General features: G+C 37.4%; 2 protein-coding genes across 3 annotated transcripts; one reads left to right on the plus strand and one right to left on the minus strand.

Annotated features, from left to right (window-relative positions):
* Positions 1-148: 148 nt before the first annotated feature.
* Positions 149-13,622, minus strand: LOC144565065 (ABC transporter G family member 48-like). Of its 2 annotated transcripts, none has more exons than XM_078314694.1 (20): positions 13,115-13,622; positions 11,476-11,596; positions 10,766-10,848; positions 10,589-10,673; positions 9,893-10,183; positions 9,515-9,605; positions 8,464-9,364; positions 7,898-8,058; positions 7,660-7,763; positions 7,195-7,360; positions 6,928-7,014; positions 5,969-6,066; positions 5,151-5,483; positions 4,409-4,699; positions 4,243-4,326; positions 3,389-3,522; positions 2,957-3,184; positions 2,447-2,618; positions 925-1,179; positions 149-578 (listed from the first exon to the last, which is right to left on the minus strand). In XM_078314694.1, the coding sequence occupies exons 1-20, from the start codon at positions 13,474-13,476 to the stop codon at positions 309-311; spliced, it is 4,317 nt and encodes a 1,438-aa protein (XP_078170820.1). In that variant the 5' UTR covers positions 13,477-13,622; the 3' UTR covers positions 149-308. The 2 variants fall into 2 exon arrangements, with proteins under 2 accessions (XP_078170820.1, XP_078170821.1); XM_078314695.1 differs by having other exon boundaries at positions 11,476-11,591; positions 13,115-13,589.
* A 2,149-nt stretch (positions 13,623-15,771) lies between these two features.
* Positions 15,772-16,755, plus strand: LOC144565016 (serine/threonine-protein phosphatase 7 long form homolog). Its single transcript, XM_078314626.1, has one exon. The coding sequence runs from the start codon at positions 15,772-15,774 to the stop codon at positions 16,753-16,755; it is 984 nt and encodes a 327-aa protein (XP_078170752.1).
* Positions 16,756-19,248: the final 2,493 nt, after the last annotated feature.

The raw sequence follows: 19,248 nt of genomic DNA on the forward strand, positions 1-19,248 counted from the left end.
TTGGCTTAATGCCCCCTCAATTTGCCTCCGTTCGATATATGAAGTCATGGCACCAAACTAAGCTAGAGCGGATTCCCTTACCAGTTTACGATCCACACGGCCTCTTTAGCGTGGAACTTTGGGAATAGAAGGAGAGATGGCACCCGGCTTTATAAAGAAATTTATTCTGTTGAACTAGTATAATAGCATGAATGAAGAATTACAAAATTATACAAGTGATCACTGTACACAATAAATCGATACACATTAAGACCCAGGCAAAGATTTATGAACTTCCATTTGACAGCCAAAAGTATTGAAAATCATATCTACCTCTTCTGGAAGTTAAAGGATTTTATGGAATAAGCAAACACAAACAAAAACACAATCATGAAAGCAAAGTGAGCAAGGACTACGTATCCCAGGAAGTCGTGCCGGTAACCTAGGTTCTCACTCAAGTACTCTTTGACTGTTAAACTTTGTGCTCCAGGAATCTCAACCATGTTCTCCTTGTCGCCTAGCTGTGATGCTATTACACCATAAATGGACCATGAAACAGGATCAGCCCAGTAGTACCACCTCCACCATACAGGAATGCTCTGCAAAAGATAGTTATTTTGTTAATGAAACAGACGGACCTATAATTTCAGCATAGCCGATAACCTTGGTAATGTGCAATGGGATTAGAATACAGGCATGATAACTTGGAGCTTCATTCTAGAATAAATCCAACAGGGTTTGAAAAGTATGACTTAGATTTTATTCTGGGCTTTGGGTCCATCAGAGTACCAAACAATCATTGCCTAAATTCCAACAGAGTGCATATGCTCTTGCATGAATAGTTTCTGTATTGACATGGACCTTGAAGCTGAATTCCTGTTTTGGTGAATCCTTAACCACCAAACGCTTTTAAGGTAAGATTAAACCTGAGTTGTGACCACTTACCGGTCTGGGGATGATGTAGCCAGTGAACGCATTCCAGAAAACGTAGAAAAAGGACGAGACAATGGCAGCAATGTGATGATTTGGGGTGAAGGATACAGCCATCATTCCATATAGAGTGAATATGTTGAAGGACATTGCAATGAAGAAGAGAAAGTAGAAGAACCTGGAGACTTCCCACTTGAAACCAATCATTGAGAAAAGCAGAAGTGTGTATATTGTCCCCTGTACCAGGTTGTATACAATCTCAATGCCTAACTGCAATCAGAGAGGGAAGAGGAATTAATGTATGGCTCTCGAGTTTTGAGTGCACATTCAATCATTTGATGAATATAATTATAAATGGTTAAGACTGCAATTCTGCTAGGGGTGTCAATGGCGCCCTTTTATCCATTTACCCGACCCGAACCGTATCTGATAAGATGGGTACGAGTAAGATTTTTTTTCGTTATCTAAGCGGGTAAGGGTACGGGTAAAGCCTATTTCATATCCGTTACCCGATCGGGTAATTATAAAAAACATTATATATACATAATATATATTAATAAGCATTGAAAAGAGTACTTCAATTGGTTTACTTGCGCTTAGCATGATCAAAATTTTTTTTCAATAAAGTACTATACATGTGTCATGTGTGAAATGAATGTATATGTTTTAATATTTTATTTAATAAATAATAAAAGATGAGGGTTCAAATACCTCCATTTTTTAAAACTTAAATAACTCAAAATTTAAATTATAAATGTCAAAATAAAACCGTTAGATGTGATCTATGTTATTTCCTCTATATTCTCATAAAATATTATCACATTTCAATTTTGTTTTTATGTGAATTAATAAGTTGAAAAATCAACGTCTAGAAATTATCCACATTAGTATATATTTTACAATCTCTTGATGACAACCAAAACAAAGTTGAAATGTCGTAATATTTTACATGTGCATAGATAAAATGATGTAGATCATATCCAACGGTTTTATTTTGATTTTTAAGTTTCAAATTTTTAGTTATTAAAGTTTCTAAAAATGGAGGCATGATGGAGGCACCAAAAATGGAGGCATTTGAACCCACCTCATAATGAAATTATTATTATATTAATACCCATTATTTACCCGCTACCGTTTCGTTATCCGACAACCATAACGGGTAAAGGTAGGATACGGGTAAGATAATTTGTAGAAGGTAAGGATAGGGTACGGGTATGAAAATGCTTCCACCCGACCCTTACCGTACCCGTTGACACCCCTAAATTCTGCTCATGCTATTTGAAAGGAATAGTATGGATTAATAATTAAATAAAAATAAAAATAAAAACTGTCACCACTTGAGTCATGTGTACATGGCACAAGGTACCAGATATGACTGGAACAAAGCAAATTCAAGATGGTATTGTTTTCAGTACCTGATGTTTGATACTTTTGGTGAATCTAAGCAGCATTCTAAAATATTATAGTGGATGTGGTGTAGTACCATCCTTTTGTTTGCCAAAACAGAAAAGGGGAAGAAAAATGGTACTATCATTACTTGAGCAATGGCATAGGACAAAGGAGAGTACATTCCAGCTGCTTTTTCTCGGTAGAACACTGTCCTCTCGATGTTCACTACAGGCTGCACTGCTGTGGCATTACTCGCGCCAAGGAAGAAAATCGCTGCATAAATTGCTCCTAGTAAGTTCTGTAAATCTTGTGCTACGCTCCTGTTCAGATCAAAATAGAAAAAAAATACACAACGAAATTAAGTTTAATCAATGAAGGGATCACTTTGTCGTTTCCTTTTGTTTTGTTTGGCCGAAGTAAAGCTTCTATAAAACTCTAGATGAATCAGGGTGAAATTTTCAACAGAAAATTGAAGATATGGAACCACGTCCATACCCTACCAGTCTGGTAGAGAAACGGACAACTCTAGTGGCAGTAAAACTGACAAGATGTGGTGAAATTTCAAAGCTCCTATGCTTCTACTTGGTTGCATTATATAAAAGGTGGGTTAGGTATATATAAATGCCAAAATAAAGGAAGTATAAAAACAAATTCTTACGTTTTTCCTCCTTTGTTCCAAAACATGGTACCAAATAGAAGACCAACCAAAATTGTCATGAGTATGCGAGTTGTGTTATATCCGGGGTTTCTCCAAAATGACCAATACTGCTTCCAAAAGTTGGCAATGCATTGTGTTGCGAAGTTCTGAGAGTATTTTGTTGGAAATGAAAGATCCTTTGTGCCGGGGACAGGGATGCTTAGTTCTTTTATTAGATCTTGGATTTTCCTGTATTGGAAATACATAATTTTAGCAGTGGTATTATAATATATTGCCATGGTATGAAATTTAATTGCATCCATGGTGTGGTTAATTTAAGCAAAAAATAATTATATCTGATGAGTTGTCAGCCAATGATCATGTGCTCTGATGTAATAATTATTTTATACTATCTGACTTCTATATTGTCTAAGGAAAAAATTATCAACTCACTGATAGAGTGCAGAATGAGCATAAACTTCAGCAAAGTTGACACCAAGTTCTGCTTCAACAGCAGGGGTGGTAACCTCCAGCATCCAAGTTGCAGGATTCTGGTCTGGTTTTATTTTTGGGATCCCAGGGATTGCCTACATTTTTGTAGCATTTTTCTAAATTTAGATGAATGTCAAATAGAAAAGGAATGTTAGGCTCAATATTATCACCTCCCACTTGGGTACTCACAATGATCATTACGCCAATCATGGCCAATATTTAAACAAGTCAAACAAGGTATGCTATATCAAAAATTGGCATAATGGTGGATAGTAAAATTAAGGATGTAACCCATGAAACATGTGCACTACACAAACAGGTACGCTTCAGATAGTTTAGTTGTTAATTGATGTTTCTTTGAGTCTGGATCCTTTGTATCACCTCATCATTTGAGTTTGAATCCAGACCGTCCGATTAGAAAACGGACCAATCTGGTGCAAGCTTGTAATGCACAGGGACCCTTTAAGATTTATGTTAATATATAATGAATGACAGGATTCAAACTCAAAAGGTGAGATACCTCAGGTGATATGTATTTTGTTTACTTTGGAGGCCAAAATCATTTCTCTTCCTAGTATTAATGAAAGAATGAATTCTTCTGCTAATTTCAGATGCCACCCAAGATTCACCCAAGCTGCTTGTCATTTACCTTGTGCTGTTCCTTCCATGCCTTTTCTGAACTGATAATACCTCTTTACTATGCACTGTACTGTTCTTTATTTTAGTTGGTCATGTTACATATGAACACCATACGATCCCTTTAGAAAAATAAGTAGTTACAAGATAAAACTGACCACAAAAAGATATTGACAGACCTCAAAATACTCAATGAGTTTCTGGGAGTAGCGACCGAGCTCTCCAGCATAAATAACTTGTCCTCCAAGCTTCATCAATAGAAGCTATATGGAAAAATAGCAGAACTATTGTTAAAGAACATTGAAATATATTCTGAAAAAAAAAGAAACAAATGAAACAACTGACCTCATCAAAAGATTCAAATATATCTATGCTCGGTTGGTGGATTGTGCACACGACAGTACGTCCAGTATTTACAGTGTTTCGCACAGTCCGCATGACAATAGCCGCAGCACGTGCATCGAGACCAGATGTCGGTTCATCCATGAAAACAATTGAAGGATTTGCAACCAGTTCAACTGCAATGGTTAACCTTTTTCTCTGTTCGGTTGATAGACCGTCAATGCCTGGTAAGCCCACTAGACAGTCTCTCAGCACACTTAGCTCAACTAACTCCATAATTTCTTCCACGAACATCTATTGCAAATAATAGAACACTCTAATTAAGAAAAAAGTTTCAAGAAGCTGCAACTTTTTTTTTTCTCCTATCTGAAATATTAAACAAATATTTCTTTTGTTAGGGTTGTTTATCTGATTGCTACTTCAAAAGTTAGGGCCAAAATGGGGTTACTGAATCATAATTCATGACTTCAAATGAAATATAAGAAAAGGGAGTTAAAAAGGAAGTTTGAATTATTTCTTGAGCACTTGGCCAATTTAAGCTTGATTTAAGAAACGAGAAAAAATAACTGATAAAGTCAAAACATTAATTCCAAGTGAAAGAAAAATAAAAGGCAAAACACCATTGATCTCTCATATTTTATCTCCACACAAGGGTGAAAAACAAAAGGATGCTTTGATCTATTTTTCTTCAAATTAGTAATTAAAACCCAAAATCCAAGTAAACAGAGAAAATACTAGAAACTACCATTCGAGTTCTGCCATTTATCTCCGGTGAAAGACGCAGCCAAGCTGAGTAAACTAAAGATTCATAGACAGTTAAATTGGGTGAATGAATATCATTCTGCTCACAGTAACCACTAATGCGTGCAAATGTCTCTTGCTTTTTTGGGTACCCTGAAATGCTGATCTCTCCTTCAATATAACCTCCTGTTTTTCTTCCAGCAAGAACATCCATTAGTGTAGTCTTTCCAGCTCCACTTACACCGACCAATGCTGTCAGGATACCTGGTCTAAATGCTCCACTAACATCAGACAGTAGTTGAAGCCGATCATCCTCAAACCCTTGATTCTTCATTTCCTGAAGAAACAGCACCATTAAAATTTATCAACTTTTGAAATGATTGTTGCTGTTCTCCTTTGTTTGATTCATATTTAGGTGTACACTTAATTGAGCATAGTTTGGCCTTCTCGTAGTTCAATTGATGAGAAGCATACAATTGTCCTAAGCTAACTTGTCCTACTAGCCAGGACCAGTACCATTTGGAATAGGCAATTATTTGAATCATTTCACGTTCCCATTATAGCTTTTCTTGAAACTTTTTTTTGTTCATTTATTAGACATTGCTATTATTTATACGCAATCCGCTTGTATAACTTAAACTACCATCATTATTTGGAATAGGTACTTATTTGAATCATTTTCACGTTCCCATTATAGCTTTTCTTGAAACTTTTTTTTTGGTTCGCTTATGAGACATTTCTATTATTTATACGCAATCTGCATGTATAACTGAAACTTTTCAAATATTGTTATTTCTTTTGTTCCATGAAAAATAAACTTACCTGAGGCATATCAACATAGTAGTTTAAGTGACTAAAAGCAAGTGAAAGAGGCTGGAAGGGAAGAACCATTCCTTTGTTTCCTGAGTTAACTGCATTATCTGTGGAAACTTTTGAGAATTAGGATCAAATTTTTTGCAAGCACCTGCTAAACTCGCCTTTATATATATATATACAGAGAGAGAGATGGGCTAACTTGCTTTGGGAATTAAGAGTGTGTTTTACTTCATGCTCATATCTTCATTTTCGAAGTTCAAATAGTCAATTCAAACATTTCAGTGTGATCTTCATATTAAAATGTGTTTGGAGACCAAATTTTACATTTTTTTGGAAATTTTTTACTATTTTTTTAGAATTTTTGAAATTCACAGCTTTTCTGCATTTTTTATTATTTTTTATATAATGAAAAGTTGTGATTTTCAAATTCTAAAGTAGTAAAAAAAAATTTCCAAAATATGTAAAATTTGGTCTCCAAACGCATTTTAATATGAAGATCATGTTGGAAGGTTCGAACCGACTATTTAAACTTTGAAAATAGAGATACAAGCGCGAAGTAAAACACCATCTTTAATTCCCAAAGCAAGTTAGCCAATCTCTCCCTCTGTGTGTGTGTACAGAGAAAGATGGGCATGGGCTATCATGCTTTGGAAAATAAAGAGGGTGTTTTACTTCCCGCTCATATCTCTATTTTCAAAGTTCAAATTTTACATTTTTTTGAAATATTTTACTATTTTTTTAGAATTTTTTATTATATTATATATATGTGTGTGTGTGTGTGTGTTTTTGTGTTTAGTTACTAAAAGAGCAGGCCAACAGATGCTTAACTGAGCACTTTAAGCATTTAAGTTCAATGCTATTTCACATGCACCTAGTTATAATTGTTTCCTTTTGCAAATAAGGACTGTAGCCAAATCTGTACTCACTACACAATATAAATATGAAAAAGGTGATTGACATGGCACCTGGTGAATGCTCATTGCCTGATTTTGGACCCTTCTTAGTTTTTGATGATGCATCATCAAGTATAATATTTTGCACATTGCTGGCAGCTAGAAAGAAAAAGGAATACAATACAGTAGTTTAGCAGACATGACTGTGCATGTATTACACATGTAAAAAAAAATTTAAATGACAAAATATGTAATGCAGCTCTTAGTCCAGTGCTTTAATGGTATAGAGAAGGCAGATAGGTAGAAAACAACTAATAAACATAAGTTGTTATTACTTACGGTTTAAGTATGTCATTGTCAGCACAAAGAGCAAATTGAAGACAACTGTAAACCCTGCAAGTGCCCCAACAGCTATCCAATACCAATACCCGTTTGTGAAGAGAGCTCTAGATTTTAGAATTGCTGTTCCTACTGTTGGTGCATCAATATTTTTGTCTGGGTTTGGCTGTAGTGGTATTAAAAAAGAGTGAATGTCAGACTAAGATACATTTTCCCACAACAGCCACATGCTTCTTTTATCAGTTCAGTTTGGGCTGAGCTGCATGCAATTAGGCCAATCAATTATAGTCTGAAATACTTGAAAAGATTAAATGAAAATTGAAGGTGACTTCCAGTGTTAAGCTCCAGAAATGCACAAATGCAGAAAACACACGTAAAGCTGTCATTTGGTTCCTTGTTAAACTATTAATTTATATTTTTCTGATGATTCAAATGAGAAAAAAAAAATCCTGACAAGAAAAATACCGCGCCCCATCTGGGATCAAGGAATTCATTTATAAATACAGCATTCACGCCGTACATCAGTGGAGAACTCCAGAAGCCCCATATCCACCAAGGTTTAATATCATCTGCCCAAAAATAGAGCAACTCAAATACATCCACACACCAAAATAATTATTTAAGAATGTGAAGGCCTTAACAACCAAATATTATTTACAAGCATGCTACAGAGGACTTGTCGTGATTAAAGAATTAATTTCACCTTTAGATATGATGAATCCACCAAGCACGAACAAAATAAGCAATGTGCACGTCCCTATGCTATTAGCCACGACCCTTGTTTTACCAATTGAAGCAATTAAGCGAAAAAGGCCCCCAGCCAATTGATTTATTAAAAAGAACACCAACAACTGTCGAAAGAACCTGCAGAAAACATACTTTTAAACACTCCTGGTGATGAGTGAAAATGTAAAGTCTACATGAATTGATAAAAACATTGTTTGTTTGTTCTTGTTATTTATTTACTTATTTGTTTCTTAGTTCATCTTTTAGTTTTTTGTTATTTTAATTAATCTTTTCCCTTCTCTTTTTGTAAATATAGCGTGTCATGCAAAAGTAAAGACAAGAAGACTTGACCCGAAGTTTGTGGCTCCTCTCCCTTGTTCTTGTGAATTCCTTTATATTTTTGGTTTTCCTTTTGATTTACTTTTTTGCTAATTTGAGATTTTATAAATATAAAAAATCTTTGGTTGGAAGCCTAGAAGTCAAAATTTAAATCAAGTATCTAACAAATTTCAACTGAACCAAAAGACGGAAATAAAAACTAACCGGCTAGCTGCTGGTGCATAACCAACTGGATAATACGTGAGAATCAGCCAAATTCCGGACTCTATGAAAGAGACAGGAATCGAGAGGATCCAATTTGACAACACAAAAGCCCAGGCTGGGAAAAAAAAGTAATCCCTCTGCTTGTAAAACACTGGCAGCTTTGTCACTGTTATTGACAGCTCGGCAAATCCATTGAACATTACACTTGTCAGGCTGAAGAACAAGGCACCAAAAAACTTTGTCGAGTCAGTTATTTTACCATAGGGCATCGTTGTCCTGAAAAACAGGCTAATAGCAACAAATGCAAGGATGGTGATCTGAAAAATCCTAAACTGGTACACAAATGAGTTGCGTTTCATCAGAAGCCACTCCCTTGACAGAGTCGCCTTAAAGAGCTCTTTGTTTGACATCCCGTACTTCTCGGTTGTCAAAGCTGCAGGATGCATCTTTGACTTGTCATATGGGATTTTAATTTCCTCAGTAAGGCGCTCACCAATGTGAAATGACTTGAAATGGCGTGAGAAATCCTGGGAGGAAATATAGCGGTAGGACTTGCGGTCGCCCATCCAGTACTGCTCCTGATCTTTTTTTGAGGTTACCTCTTGGAGGAAGTCGGCAACTGCTTTCCTTTCTGGGCATCTGAAGCCGACTGACTGGAAAAATTCAAGGATGTTTTCCCGCGGGCCATGGTACACAATCCGCCCCTCTGACAGAAGGATAATGTCATCAAAGAGATTGTAGGTCTCTGGAGCCGGCTGGAGAAGTGAGACCATCACGGTTCCATTGAATATGTGAACCATTTGCCGTATGAACTTCACTATTTGGAATGTCGTGGCACTGTCAAGCCCAGTTGATATTTCATCCATGAAAAGTGCCCTTGCAGGTCCTGCCAACATCTCCGCTGCAGTATATGAAAGGAGCTGCTGTGAGATTATTTGAAATACACATAGAAGTAACACCAAGTTGAATTCTGTGAGACTATTTATGATTTTCAGTAATCGTGTGCATCCTTCATTATAATATGACAATAACTAAAAGTAATAGAACCTACCGGTGGTAACACGCTTTCTTTGCCCACCAGAGATTCCTCGCCTCATCTCATCACCAACAATGATGTCTGAGCAGATATCAAGACCAAGGATCTGTTTCATCAATTAATAAGTAAATAAATAATAAGTTGCTATTTTCTTTGCATATTCAGTTCATTATTATTTGTAACTCAAGAAACTCTAGCATACTTCATGGTGTTTGCAATTACAAAACACTATAAAATATGCTAAAACTAATTTGACACCAACTTAACATATATTGATGACTAACAAAATTGTTATCGTGAGTATTATACCATCAATCTGTATATAAGCAATGAAGTGAAATATACAGCTGTTAATATCAGGACAATTTTTTTTAAGTAAAAAAATAAAAAGACCTTGAGGATGTAATCAGTTGCAATGTTGTTTATCTTTCCTTCAACTGCCATCGCCTTCATAAAGGCATCGATTTCTGGGTCGGGCTTAATTCCAGCATCCCTCTCCCGTCTAGACAATTCAGACAGCAACTCAAACCTTGTTCCAGTACCAAGACACCGAGCTGAAAAATCGATCGTTTCTCTTACTGTCATTTCACCATAGTGAAGATCATGCTGACTTATGTATGCACTTGTCCTCTGGGGAACAAACTCTGAGAGCTCATGTCCACAATAAGTGATTCTACCAGATGTCTGCTAATATGAAAATTAATCATTTAAGGAATCAATTTTGGAAGTTAATAAACCCATAAAAGTTTGAGTCAGGGGTTAGTTGTAATTGGGTACATCGGACATGTATTGGTTGGTGCAATCCCATTCAGTTCAGTATAAGATATCTATGACTGTTGTTTCTTCGGATTCCATTATGGCCAAATTTGTGTTCCCATAAGGGTGCTTACTGCTAAACTAGGAATATATTGATGTTCGTAAAATTTCTAAACAGAAACAGAGGCAATCCTATGGCTAGCAATATAGGAGCCACTTATACATATATAAACGAGCATGAGAACTGCCAAGTTTTCATCTTTATTTTGCAGTGGATTCTGAAAAGTAAAATGCAAATAATATCAAATTGGAGAGCTAGGTCAAGATATGCACTTTGAGCTTCTTGTCAAGTTTTCCTGCAAGAGCTAGCATGAGAGTTGTTTTTCCTGATGCTGGAGGTCCTAGAAGAAGTGTCATCCTAAAATAAATGTTTACAAAAGATAAAGTCTTTCTTTGTAGAATTAATATCTAAAGCAATAACCAAACCCTGAAGCTTAACGTTTAACCCACCTTGATGGCTTTAATATTCCACTTACATCTTCTAGTATTGTTATGGTCTTCTTCTTTGAAGGTGCAAAGCTACCAAAAATTCCCTGCCATTCATTCAGCACAAGTAATGCAAAATCAGAGTAGAAAGTTGGTACAAGGGCCTGCCCATGGTTGATTAGTTCAGAATTATGACCTTCCCAGTGCCAAAAAGTGGATGAGATTTTAAAATTTAGAAATTGCTGACAATGCCAAACAGTTAAGATGCATCCCAGTCTCCCAGACAAGTTCAAACTATACATTTTGTTTCACGATGGATTACAGTAGGGATAAACAACCAATATCATGTGAAATTATTAAGATGTACAATGTTCAACATAAAAAAGCAATACTTGTAGATATGAAATTCATGAAAATATAATGAAAAATCAAGTTTTTGAAAAGTTTAACGCAAATTGGCAAATTGATTCATAAATTGACAAAGGGACAAAGGCTAATATTGCTAGCTGGCTACTTTAGTTTAAAAATATTTCTACCTATTTCAAGAGAAAATATTCATTTCCTTGATTCTTGGTATCAGTTTGGTCTGCTCTACAACTCGTGGCACAAGACTTGTACTGATGTTGACCGGGTACCATTGAGAGAAACTTTTTTAATTATTCCCAGTACATTAAAGTTTGACTTAAGTAGAGCTTAGTGAAGGCTTCAGAGGCAATCGTCACAAAATTTGCTACCTCTATTGAATTGATAGCTGTAGTCCACAGAGTAGGGATTGCCCGACCTCCAGCATGCACTTTGGCCTTTATGGTCAAATTTTCATAACGTACTTCTAGCTTAGGAAGTTCAAGACCTACCCTGGTTATACCAAGAAATAAATAAAGAAGTAGATATAGATAAATAATACAAAAAAAATTGTAACAAAAGAGAAAAAAAATGGCTTGACTTTTGTTCAAGATATAAATTAACAGGGAAATTTCACCACTGTTGAGGTGCAATAAATAATTTAGCTTTGGAATCAATAATCACAAATTAAATAAATTATATACTCGAGGACTTGGAATATGTAGACGAAAGTATTTGTCGGTTTCCCTGCTTTGAGTAAATGTTGTTCATTCTTCTCCTACAATTTTCTTCTTTATTTTGGAATTATCATTTAAGATGAGGACATAAGGAGTCATATGCTGTGGCTTTGGTCCGGCATCTTTCTCAAGTTCGTTTTGTTATTTGAGAAAGTAGCTACGACTTGTCTCAAAAAAATCAGTAGAAAACATTTACATAGTTTTTTGTGTGGTAGATTTATCTGTGTTGAGCGGGCTTATACCCTTTAACCCTTGAGTTCAGATCTCCTGCCCCCAGAGTCACTGCGGAGTGGGCCCAGTTACTGTTAAAGGATTAAAGTTAACTGGTTACTGTTAAAGGGTTAAAGTTAACTAGTTACTGTTTACTAGGGGCCCACTCTGCAGTGACTCTGGGGGCAGGAATTTCCTGCACCCAGGGGGGCAGACGATTCGGTCTCTTAACCCTTATGGTCCCGTTCGGCAACGCATGGTGGATTAAATAATAATCCGTGCTAAGGAGGGGTTGTTCGGTAAGCTAAAGGAAGGGGCGAAGGATTAAGATGGCTAAAGGAAGCTAAAGGAAGAGGGGGAGGTACCTTAAGGAACGGGCAGGGGATTAAGATCCGGACAAAAGGAGGCTAAAGGAGGTTGTCTTAATCCGCGCTAAGGAACCGGTGTTCGGCAAGATTAAGTGGCTAAGGAAGCTAAAGGAGGCTCCTTTAGCCTTAAGGAGGCTTAAGGAGGCCCTAGCCGAACGGGGCCTATAGGTCACAGTCCCCTACCTGAGTTCTAATAAACCCGTTAACGCAGATAAGGAATGTATGACGTAAAAATATTCTGAAAGGGAACACCTACTTGTACACGTCTACAACTCACTCACATGATTTCCCAATTTAAACTTACAATCTTTTTAATATAAAAATCAAAGTAAAATAACTCTAGAACTAGAATTGTTTATTTGGCTGATTTTTATTTGAAAAAAAAAACAGAGTTGGTATCAATGGCCATGCCTGAGAGGATGGTGATGGGCAACAATATTCAGTCTGATTGAAATTGAATAAATTTTAGTCGCAAGGACCCAAGTTGAACAATATGACAACCGTCCATTATATCAGCAGCAGCAGAGGGAAGTGCCAAAAATCTAATATATTCCACCACACGACAAGAGAGCATCCTTCCATAGTTCCATACATACATTAACTACCCAACTAACTTATAGCAAGTTTTAATAAAAAAAAAAAAATTATAGGAAGTAACCGCGCGCGCACAAATGAAAACCATACATATATAAATATATAATTCCTGCAGCACTCACCGGTCAATGCGATCGCGAAGGCGGTTCAGAAACCGCTCGTTGTCCTCCTCCACCACCCGAAAAATATGCTCAAGGAGCGCCTTCCTGTCGTGCAACCCGAGCTTCGAGATGTCGACCTCGTTCGAGACAAACTTCCTGCCTTCCCCGTCGTTATCAACCACGTGGCGGATGATGGCGCGGCGCACGCGGTCGTAAGTCGGAAGCTTCTCCAGCGCGGCCCACTTCAGGTTCTCCTCGTCATCAGCATTCAATGACCGGTGGAACACGTCAGAGGGGTCACGGAAGCTGCCGGCCCTCCAGCTCAGCTGCCTGCTGCTTGACCGTGACCCCACGCCACTTATTATCTCCTCCCCTCCTGCCATTGTGGCTCTTTGCTTTTGGGGAGGACGGGGTGGGATGGGGTACAAAGGGAGGGGGAAAAGGATGGAGGGGAGGGGAGGGGGAAGTATCGAGGCGCCAGTGAGTGTTTGTCGAGGAAGAGGGAGAGGCGGAGATTAGATCAGTTAAATAGAGAGAGAGAGAGGGAGAGAGAGTAGACTAGTAGAGCTGTAGAGGTTTGTTTGACTCCGAATTTTTTATTAATAGAAATAAAATAAAATAAATATCGAAAAAGGGGTTACTTTTAAATATTTGCGAAAATTATGTAGATCGGGTCGTCAGAACCCGTCCCACCGGACAGATTTAATTAACCCGTCCGTTAATATCCGATTACGCCCGCCTACTAAACACCTTGACGGAGAAATTAAAAAAAAAAGCCGGACGGGTTAAGGAATCCCGTCCCGACCCAAAAAAATAAAAAATAAATCCTGGACGGGTTAAGAGGTCCCGTCCCGACCCAAAAAAAAAAAAATTCTGGACGGGTTAAGAGGGCCCGTCCCGACCCAAAAAAAAAATTAAAGCTTGGACGGGTTAAGAGGACCCGTCCCACATTTGTTTTATCGCCCTCCCTCTTTCCTTTCGCTTTCGGTGTCGGTGTCTCCCGTCTCCCCTCCGCACTCAGTAAAAAACGGAGACAGGCGAACGAAGGCGACCCAACCCGATCCGGACCAGGGTGATCTATAGGACGGACTGAGGCAACCCGTCCGGCTTGGTTAATTTCGCCGTTCTCCATCAGACCCGCTCCTTCAGGTTTTTTTTTTTAAATATAATTAAAATCAATTAGTATAAAAGTATGTTAATTTATAGTCATTTCTAATTTGATTTGTTATCAAATTATTGATTATAGTGAATTTTATTAATTTATTAATTGCATTTTAAAATATTTGATTAGGAGTGTTCAAACGGTTCGGTTTTAGACTGAACCGAATTAGTTCGGTTATTTTGGTTTATTGGATCGGTTCGGTTATTTCTGTTTATTGGATCGGTTCGGTTATTTCAGTTTATTGGATCAATTCGGTTGGTTTTTCAAAATCGAATTATAACTTCGGTTCGGTTCGATTTGAAAAAAATTTAAAACCAAAATAACTAAACCGACCGAACTTGCATATAATATGAATTTGATCGGAACCACACCCTTTTATTTGTTAATACTCCGGTTTATTTCTTAATCAATTGTTATCTTAGTTTATTTCTTAATAGTCCAGTTTATAATCAATTATTTTAATTAAAAAAATTAATATATTTCGGTTTGAACCGAACAAACCGAGCAAACCAAAATAAAACTTTGGTTCGGTTCGGTTGCAATGCTAATTCGGGTCGGTTCGATTCTATTTTTAAAACTTAATGATAACTTTGGTTTGCCAAGTTCGGTTCGGTTTCACGAATATCATGCATGCAGAATGTCATTAATTTTTATTAGTGGTTAGTAATTTTAGTAATTTATTTAATAATATTCTTAATTTTTATTAGTGGTTTGCCAAGTTCGGTTCGGTTCGGTTCTATTCTTAATTTAGTAATTTATTTAATAATATTAGTGGTTAGTAAATTTAGATTGTTATTAATTTTTTTTAAAAATATCATGCATGCAGAATGTCAAGCAGTCGTGATTCGGGTGGCCCTTGACATGCTGCAGCTGCACATGATGATTTTGGTTTTGAATCAGCATGGTCAGCAAATAATTTTAGTAATTTATTATGGATGCCGCATGACCAACATAAGATCTCACGAATCCATGATGATGTAAGTTACTCCATGAATCATATAATTTTATTTTTTTGTAAAATGATATAACTATTTGAATTACAATATTTTACTTTAATTAAATTTTATAACATTGACAGGATTACAGAAATGTAGGAGTGGACCCTCGAGGTATCTGGACTGGGATTAAGTACAACGACCTTTGCAAACCATTCTTGCTTAGACTCGGTTTGTATCAGGTTTCTCAAATGACTCACATAAAAATTGACCCAGCACTCCTCGCTGGTCTCGTGGAGCGATAGAGACCAGAGACCCACAGTTTTCATCTTCCCGTGGGAGAGATGACAATTACGCTACAGGATGTTTCTTGTCTCTGGGCGCTGCCGATCGTAGGGTTACCGGTGACAGGTCCTTCAGACCGTACTTGGTCTATCTTAGTGGATCAACTTCTTGGAAATGGGACCGCAAGTGCGGTGCTTAAAAAGAAAAAGAGATCGGGGTCAAACGAAACGCAAGAGGTTCGAACAACTTCTGGGTATGCTATAAGTTTGAAGGAGTTGCGTATTTAATTTGCTGCAATGCCAAATACGGAACCCGGTGAGCCGACAGATGAGCAGATACGCCATTACACAAGGGCGTATGTACTTGATTTGTTCGGGTCTATGTTTTTTGCTGATTCGTCTGGAGATTCGGTTCCGGCAATGTATTTACAATTTCTAGAAAATCTTGATTCCCCGGAACAGTACAACTGGGGTGGGGCTGTTCTAGCTTATCTCTACAGAAGTCTTTGTGTTGCGGTTCAGCGGAAAACAAAGCTTATGTCAGGGCCAACTGTGCTTCTACAACATTGGTGTTGGTCTCGTTTACCAACCGGTTGTCCTCGTCCCTTAAATGATTGGAGTCCAAATTGGGGCAGTCCAAATGAAGAAGAGTGTCCAGCATTCGGAGATAAGTGGTGTTGTCTCCATGATTATCGCCAAGGTCACAATCGGAGTGGAGTTAGTTACTTCCGCAACGAACTGCAGAAGCTCGAAGATTACATGATAAATTGGGAGCCCTACAACGTATTGTTAAATCAGATACCATGTAAGCTGCCATCACGGGTTAATGACGAAAGGGGTGTATGGCTAGCTCGTGTGCCACTTGTGCACTTTTGGATAATTGAGCACTATTATCCAGATCGTGTGATGAGGCAATTTGGGTATGCACAGCCGCTCCCGCCACCACTGCCGCTTCCCGAGGATGAGGTACGCCGGTTACATAAATTTGTTCACAGTGCCAATGTGGGACTAGTAAATTGGTCTAATGTGCACCAGAATTACGTAAATGAGGCATCTAATCCAGAAGGCCACTTGGTTGTTCCAACCGGGTATTGGAGTCATTACGACATATTGCCATATCGAAGTTGGTTCCAAGAGAATGGCATGTTCAACATCTTCTTAGGAAAGCGGTGCATAGAGAGTCTTGATGATCCCATTCCAGAATACAGAGATGAGATTGGCAAAGTATGGTACATTCCCGGTGCTCCGAAATCGACACGTGATGTAAGTTTTACAAATTAAAAATATTAATGAGATGTTATTATTCTTTCAATGGACTTACCACTTTTTTTTATTTTATAGACATTACGAGGGATAAAGATAATATCAGCAGCTATTGGATTGACGAAATCGAGGGCACTCAAGAAAATAGGGAAATTTTTTCTGAAAGCAAGTTGTGGCCTTCTCAGAGACAACGGTATGGATGCTAAATTGCAAAGTATGTTGTGAGCACAATCTGTGAACGCACTCGCCACCATCCTCGTACCAACCACCGTATCTATCGGTGAATACTTTCTTGATCCCCATGTGCCGATCAGAAACAACGCACATGAACTTATTACCAATTACCTCCAGACGCAGCCACCTCATGAACCATCCCCATGTCTGGAAACTCTCTTCCCCGACTAATGCAAAAGCCAGAGGAAGCAACTGGTTCTCAGCATCGTAACCGCACGCTATCAGCAATCTCCCTTGATACCTACCAGAAAGGAAGCATGCATCAATACTAATGATTGGCCTGAGATGAGGCACTGCAGCAATGCACGGACCGTAAGCCCACGTAGCTGCCTTAAACTGTTAGTTTGTAATAATCTAGAAGTCAATAATACGATAATTTATCATAAAGCTTTGTTCATGAATTGAATGTTTATTTATATATCATTTTGTTGCCTTGAGTATTATTGAATTTATGGATCATTTCGAGTTCATGACTGAAATTGTGAAACTCCATAATATAGATGATATATACTCTTAAAAGGTCACTGACCAAGGTAATTAGCAGGAACACTAATTACCGCGATAAGGTTAGTATGTGGATTAAAAGATGGTTAAGTTTTACAAACCACTTGACACGAGATGTCATTTTAATCACATAGATACATGTTCTAGGAACATGGTATTTGACAGACCCGAATGAAACATTAAATAGAATTGTGTTCGTGTCATTAATGTTTTTCATTCAGTGTCACGTTCCAAAGTATGAGGTATTTATCGTTCCCACTAAGAAATATGTATGTGTGATTGCTATCTACCGCTGTCCGTAAAGAGCAGTCATAACGGTAGCTTTTCCATATGTATAGCTTAGCTGAGGAAGTGATAGTTTACCAAGAATACTATTTGTCCCTCGTATCTCTATACGAGCTATAGCATCACTGGGCCCCTTGATAGAGTAAGATTATCTGCTAGCGGTATAATTACAAGAGTAATTATATTTGATAATCTGCTCAAGATCAAGAAAAGATTAAGTTAGCAAGGATGACACACATCTACCTTGAAACTAATCTGATAGCTATGAGACAGAAGAACAGACACAAGTAAATTGTTTACTGGATCGTGATATTGTACAGTACAGCATCATCTGTGTAATTGGATGGTCATGATGTGTTGCCAGATGCCACCCATGACTAACAGAAGTTAAAACAGTTTTAACTCTGTTTACCAACATAACACAGATCCTATTGGGTCACACCATATAGGAGCTACTCGGAGAATCTTACTGATTAATTATAAATTGATTATAATTAATATTAAGATGGTTATAATTAATTATACGTGTTATAATTAAATTATAAATGTTATGTAAAAATAACAAGCAAAAACATTGGTTAATTTATAAACGTGTATGACACGTTGTATAAAAGTTAACCGGTTAATTTATAAATGTGCAGGACACATTGTATAAATTATCGAAACAACAAATAACCGCAAGAAAAATATATATAATTATTCAGAATAATTATACGAATATTATTTGTGTTCGGGCCGAGGGCATTCGAGTCTTTTCAGATTCGTCCTTATCCGCATGACACGTCATCGATCCTATCCAGATGACACGTCATCGATACCGAAACAAATAACCGAAAGAAAAATATATATATAATTGTTCAGAATAATTATACGAATATTATTTGTGTTCGGGCCGAGGGCATTCGGGTCTTTTCAGATTCGTGCTTATCCGCATGACACGTCATTGATCCTATCCAGATGACATGTCATCAATCCTATCCACAAGGGCAAAATGGTCATTTCACACCTATGCCACCTTGCATGTGTAGAAGCATGGAGAAGAATGTGGAAGGGTGTGGAAGGGGTATTTTGGTCATTTCACATATAAAAGGATGAGGTGTCAATGGCATATCTTGTAAATAGGCCGAACTTGGAGGGCATTTTGGTCTTTTGCAACCGAATCTAAACACTATAAATAGGGGTGGAGGGGTAGAGAGAGAAAGATATATTCACATATATACATATGCACATTCACATGTATCTTTTCGTGCAGAAACGAATCGGTATTTTCTCTCTTTCTCGGTTTCTCTCCCAAATAGTGTTTCGGTTGAGAAAAGAAAGTTATACGTAGTTGACGTATAATCTTGCGGGTTGTTGTGGAGAATATTTACGGGATCGATGAATAGTGTTTTACCGAATTTAGCGGTATGTCAGTTTTGCATATTGATGAAACTGAGCAACCGAAAATTCGTGTTTACGGGTTTTCGTCTTTTCCCTGTGAATAGTGTT

The sequence above is a fragment of the Carex rostrata genome, chromosome 14, assembly GCF_964058835.1.
Source record: "Carex rostrata chromosome 14, lpCarRost1.2, whole genome shotgun sequence".
Classification (NCBI taxonomy): domain Eukaryota; kingdom Viridiplantae; phylum Streptophyta; class Magnoliopsida; order Poales; family Cyperaceae; genus Carex; species Carex rostrata.

What these genes read in the sequence shown, in the direction of transcription:
- LOC144565016 (XM_078314626.1), top strand. Translation starts at nt 15,772, where the DNA reads ATGCCAAATACGGAACCCGGTGAGCCGACAGATGAGCAGATACGCCAT.
- LOC144565065 (XM_078314694.1), bottom strand. Translation starts at nt 13,476, where the DNA reads ATGGCAGGAGGGGAGGAGATAATAAGTGGCGTGGGGTCACGGTCAAGC. An exon ending in AACTTGACAAGAAGCTCAAA is followed by an intron (nt 10,184 to 10,588) that starts GTGCATATCTTG and finishes TCATATTAGCAG; the next exon opens with ACATCTGGTAGAATCACTTA. An exon ending in TGTCCTATGCCATTGCTCAA is followed by an intron (nt 1,180 to 2,446) that starts GTAATGATAGTA and finishes CTCTGATTGCAG; the next exon opens with TTAGGCATTGAGATTGTATA.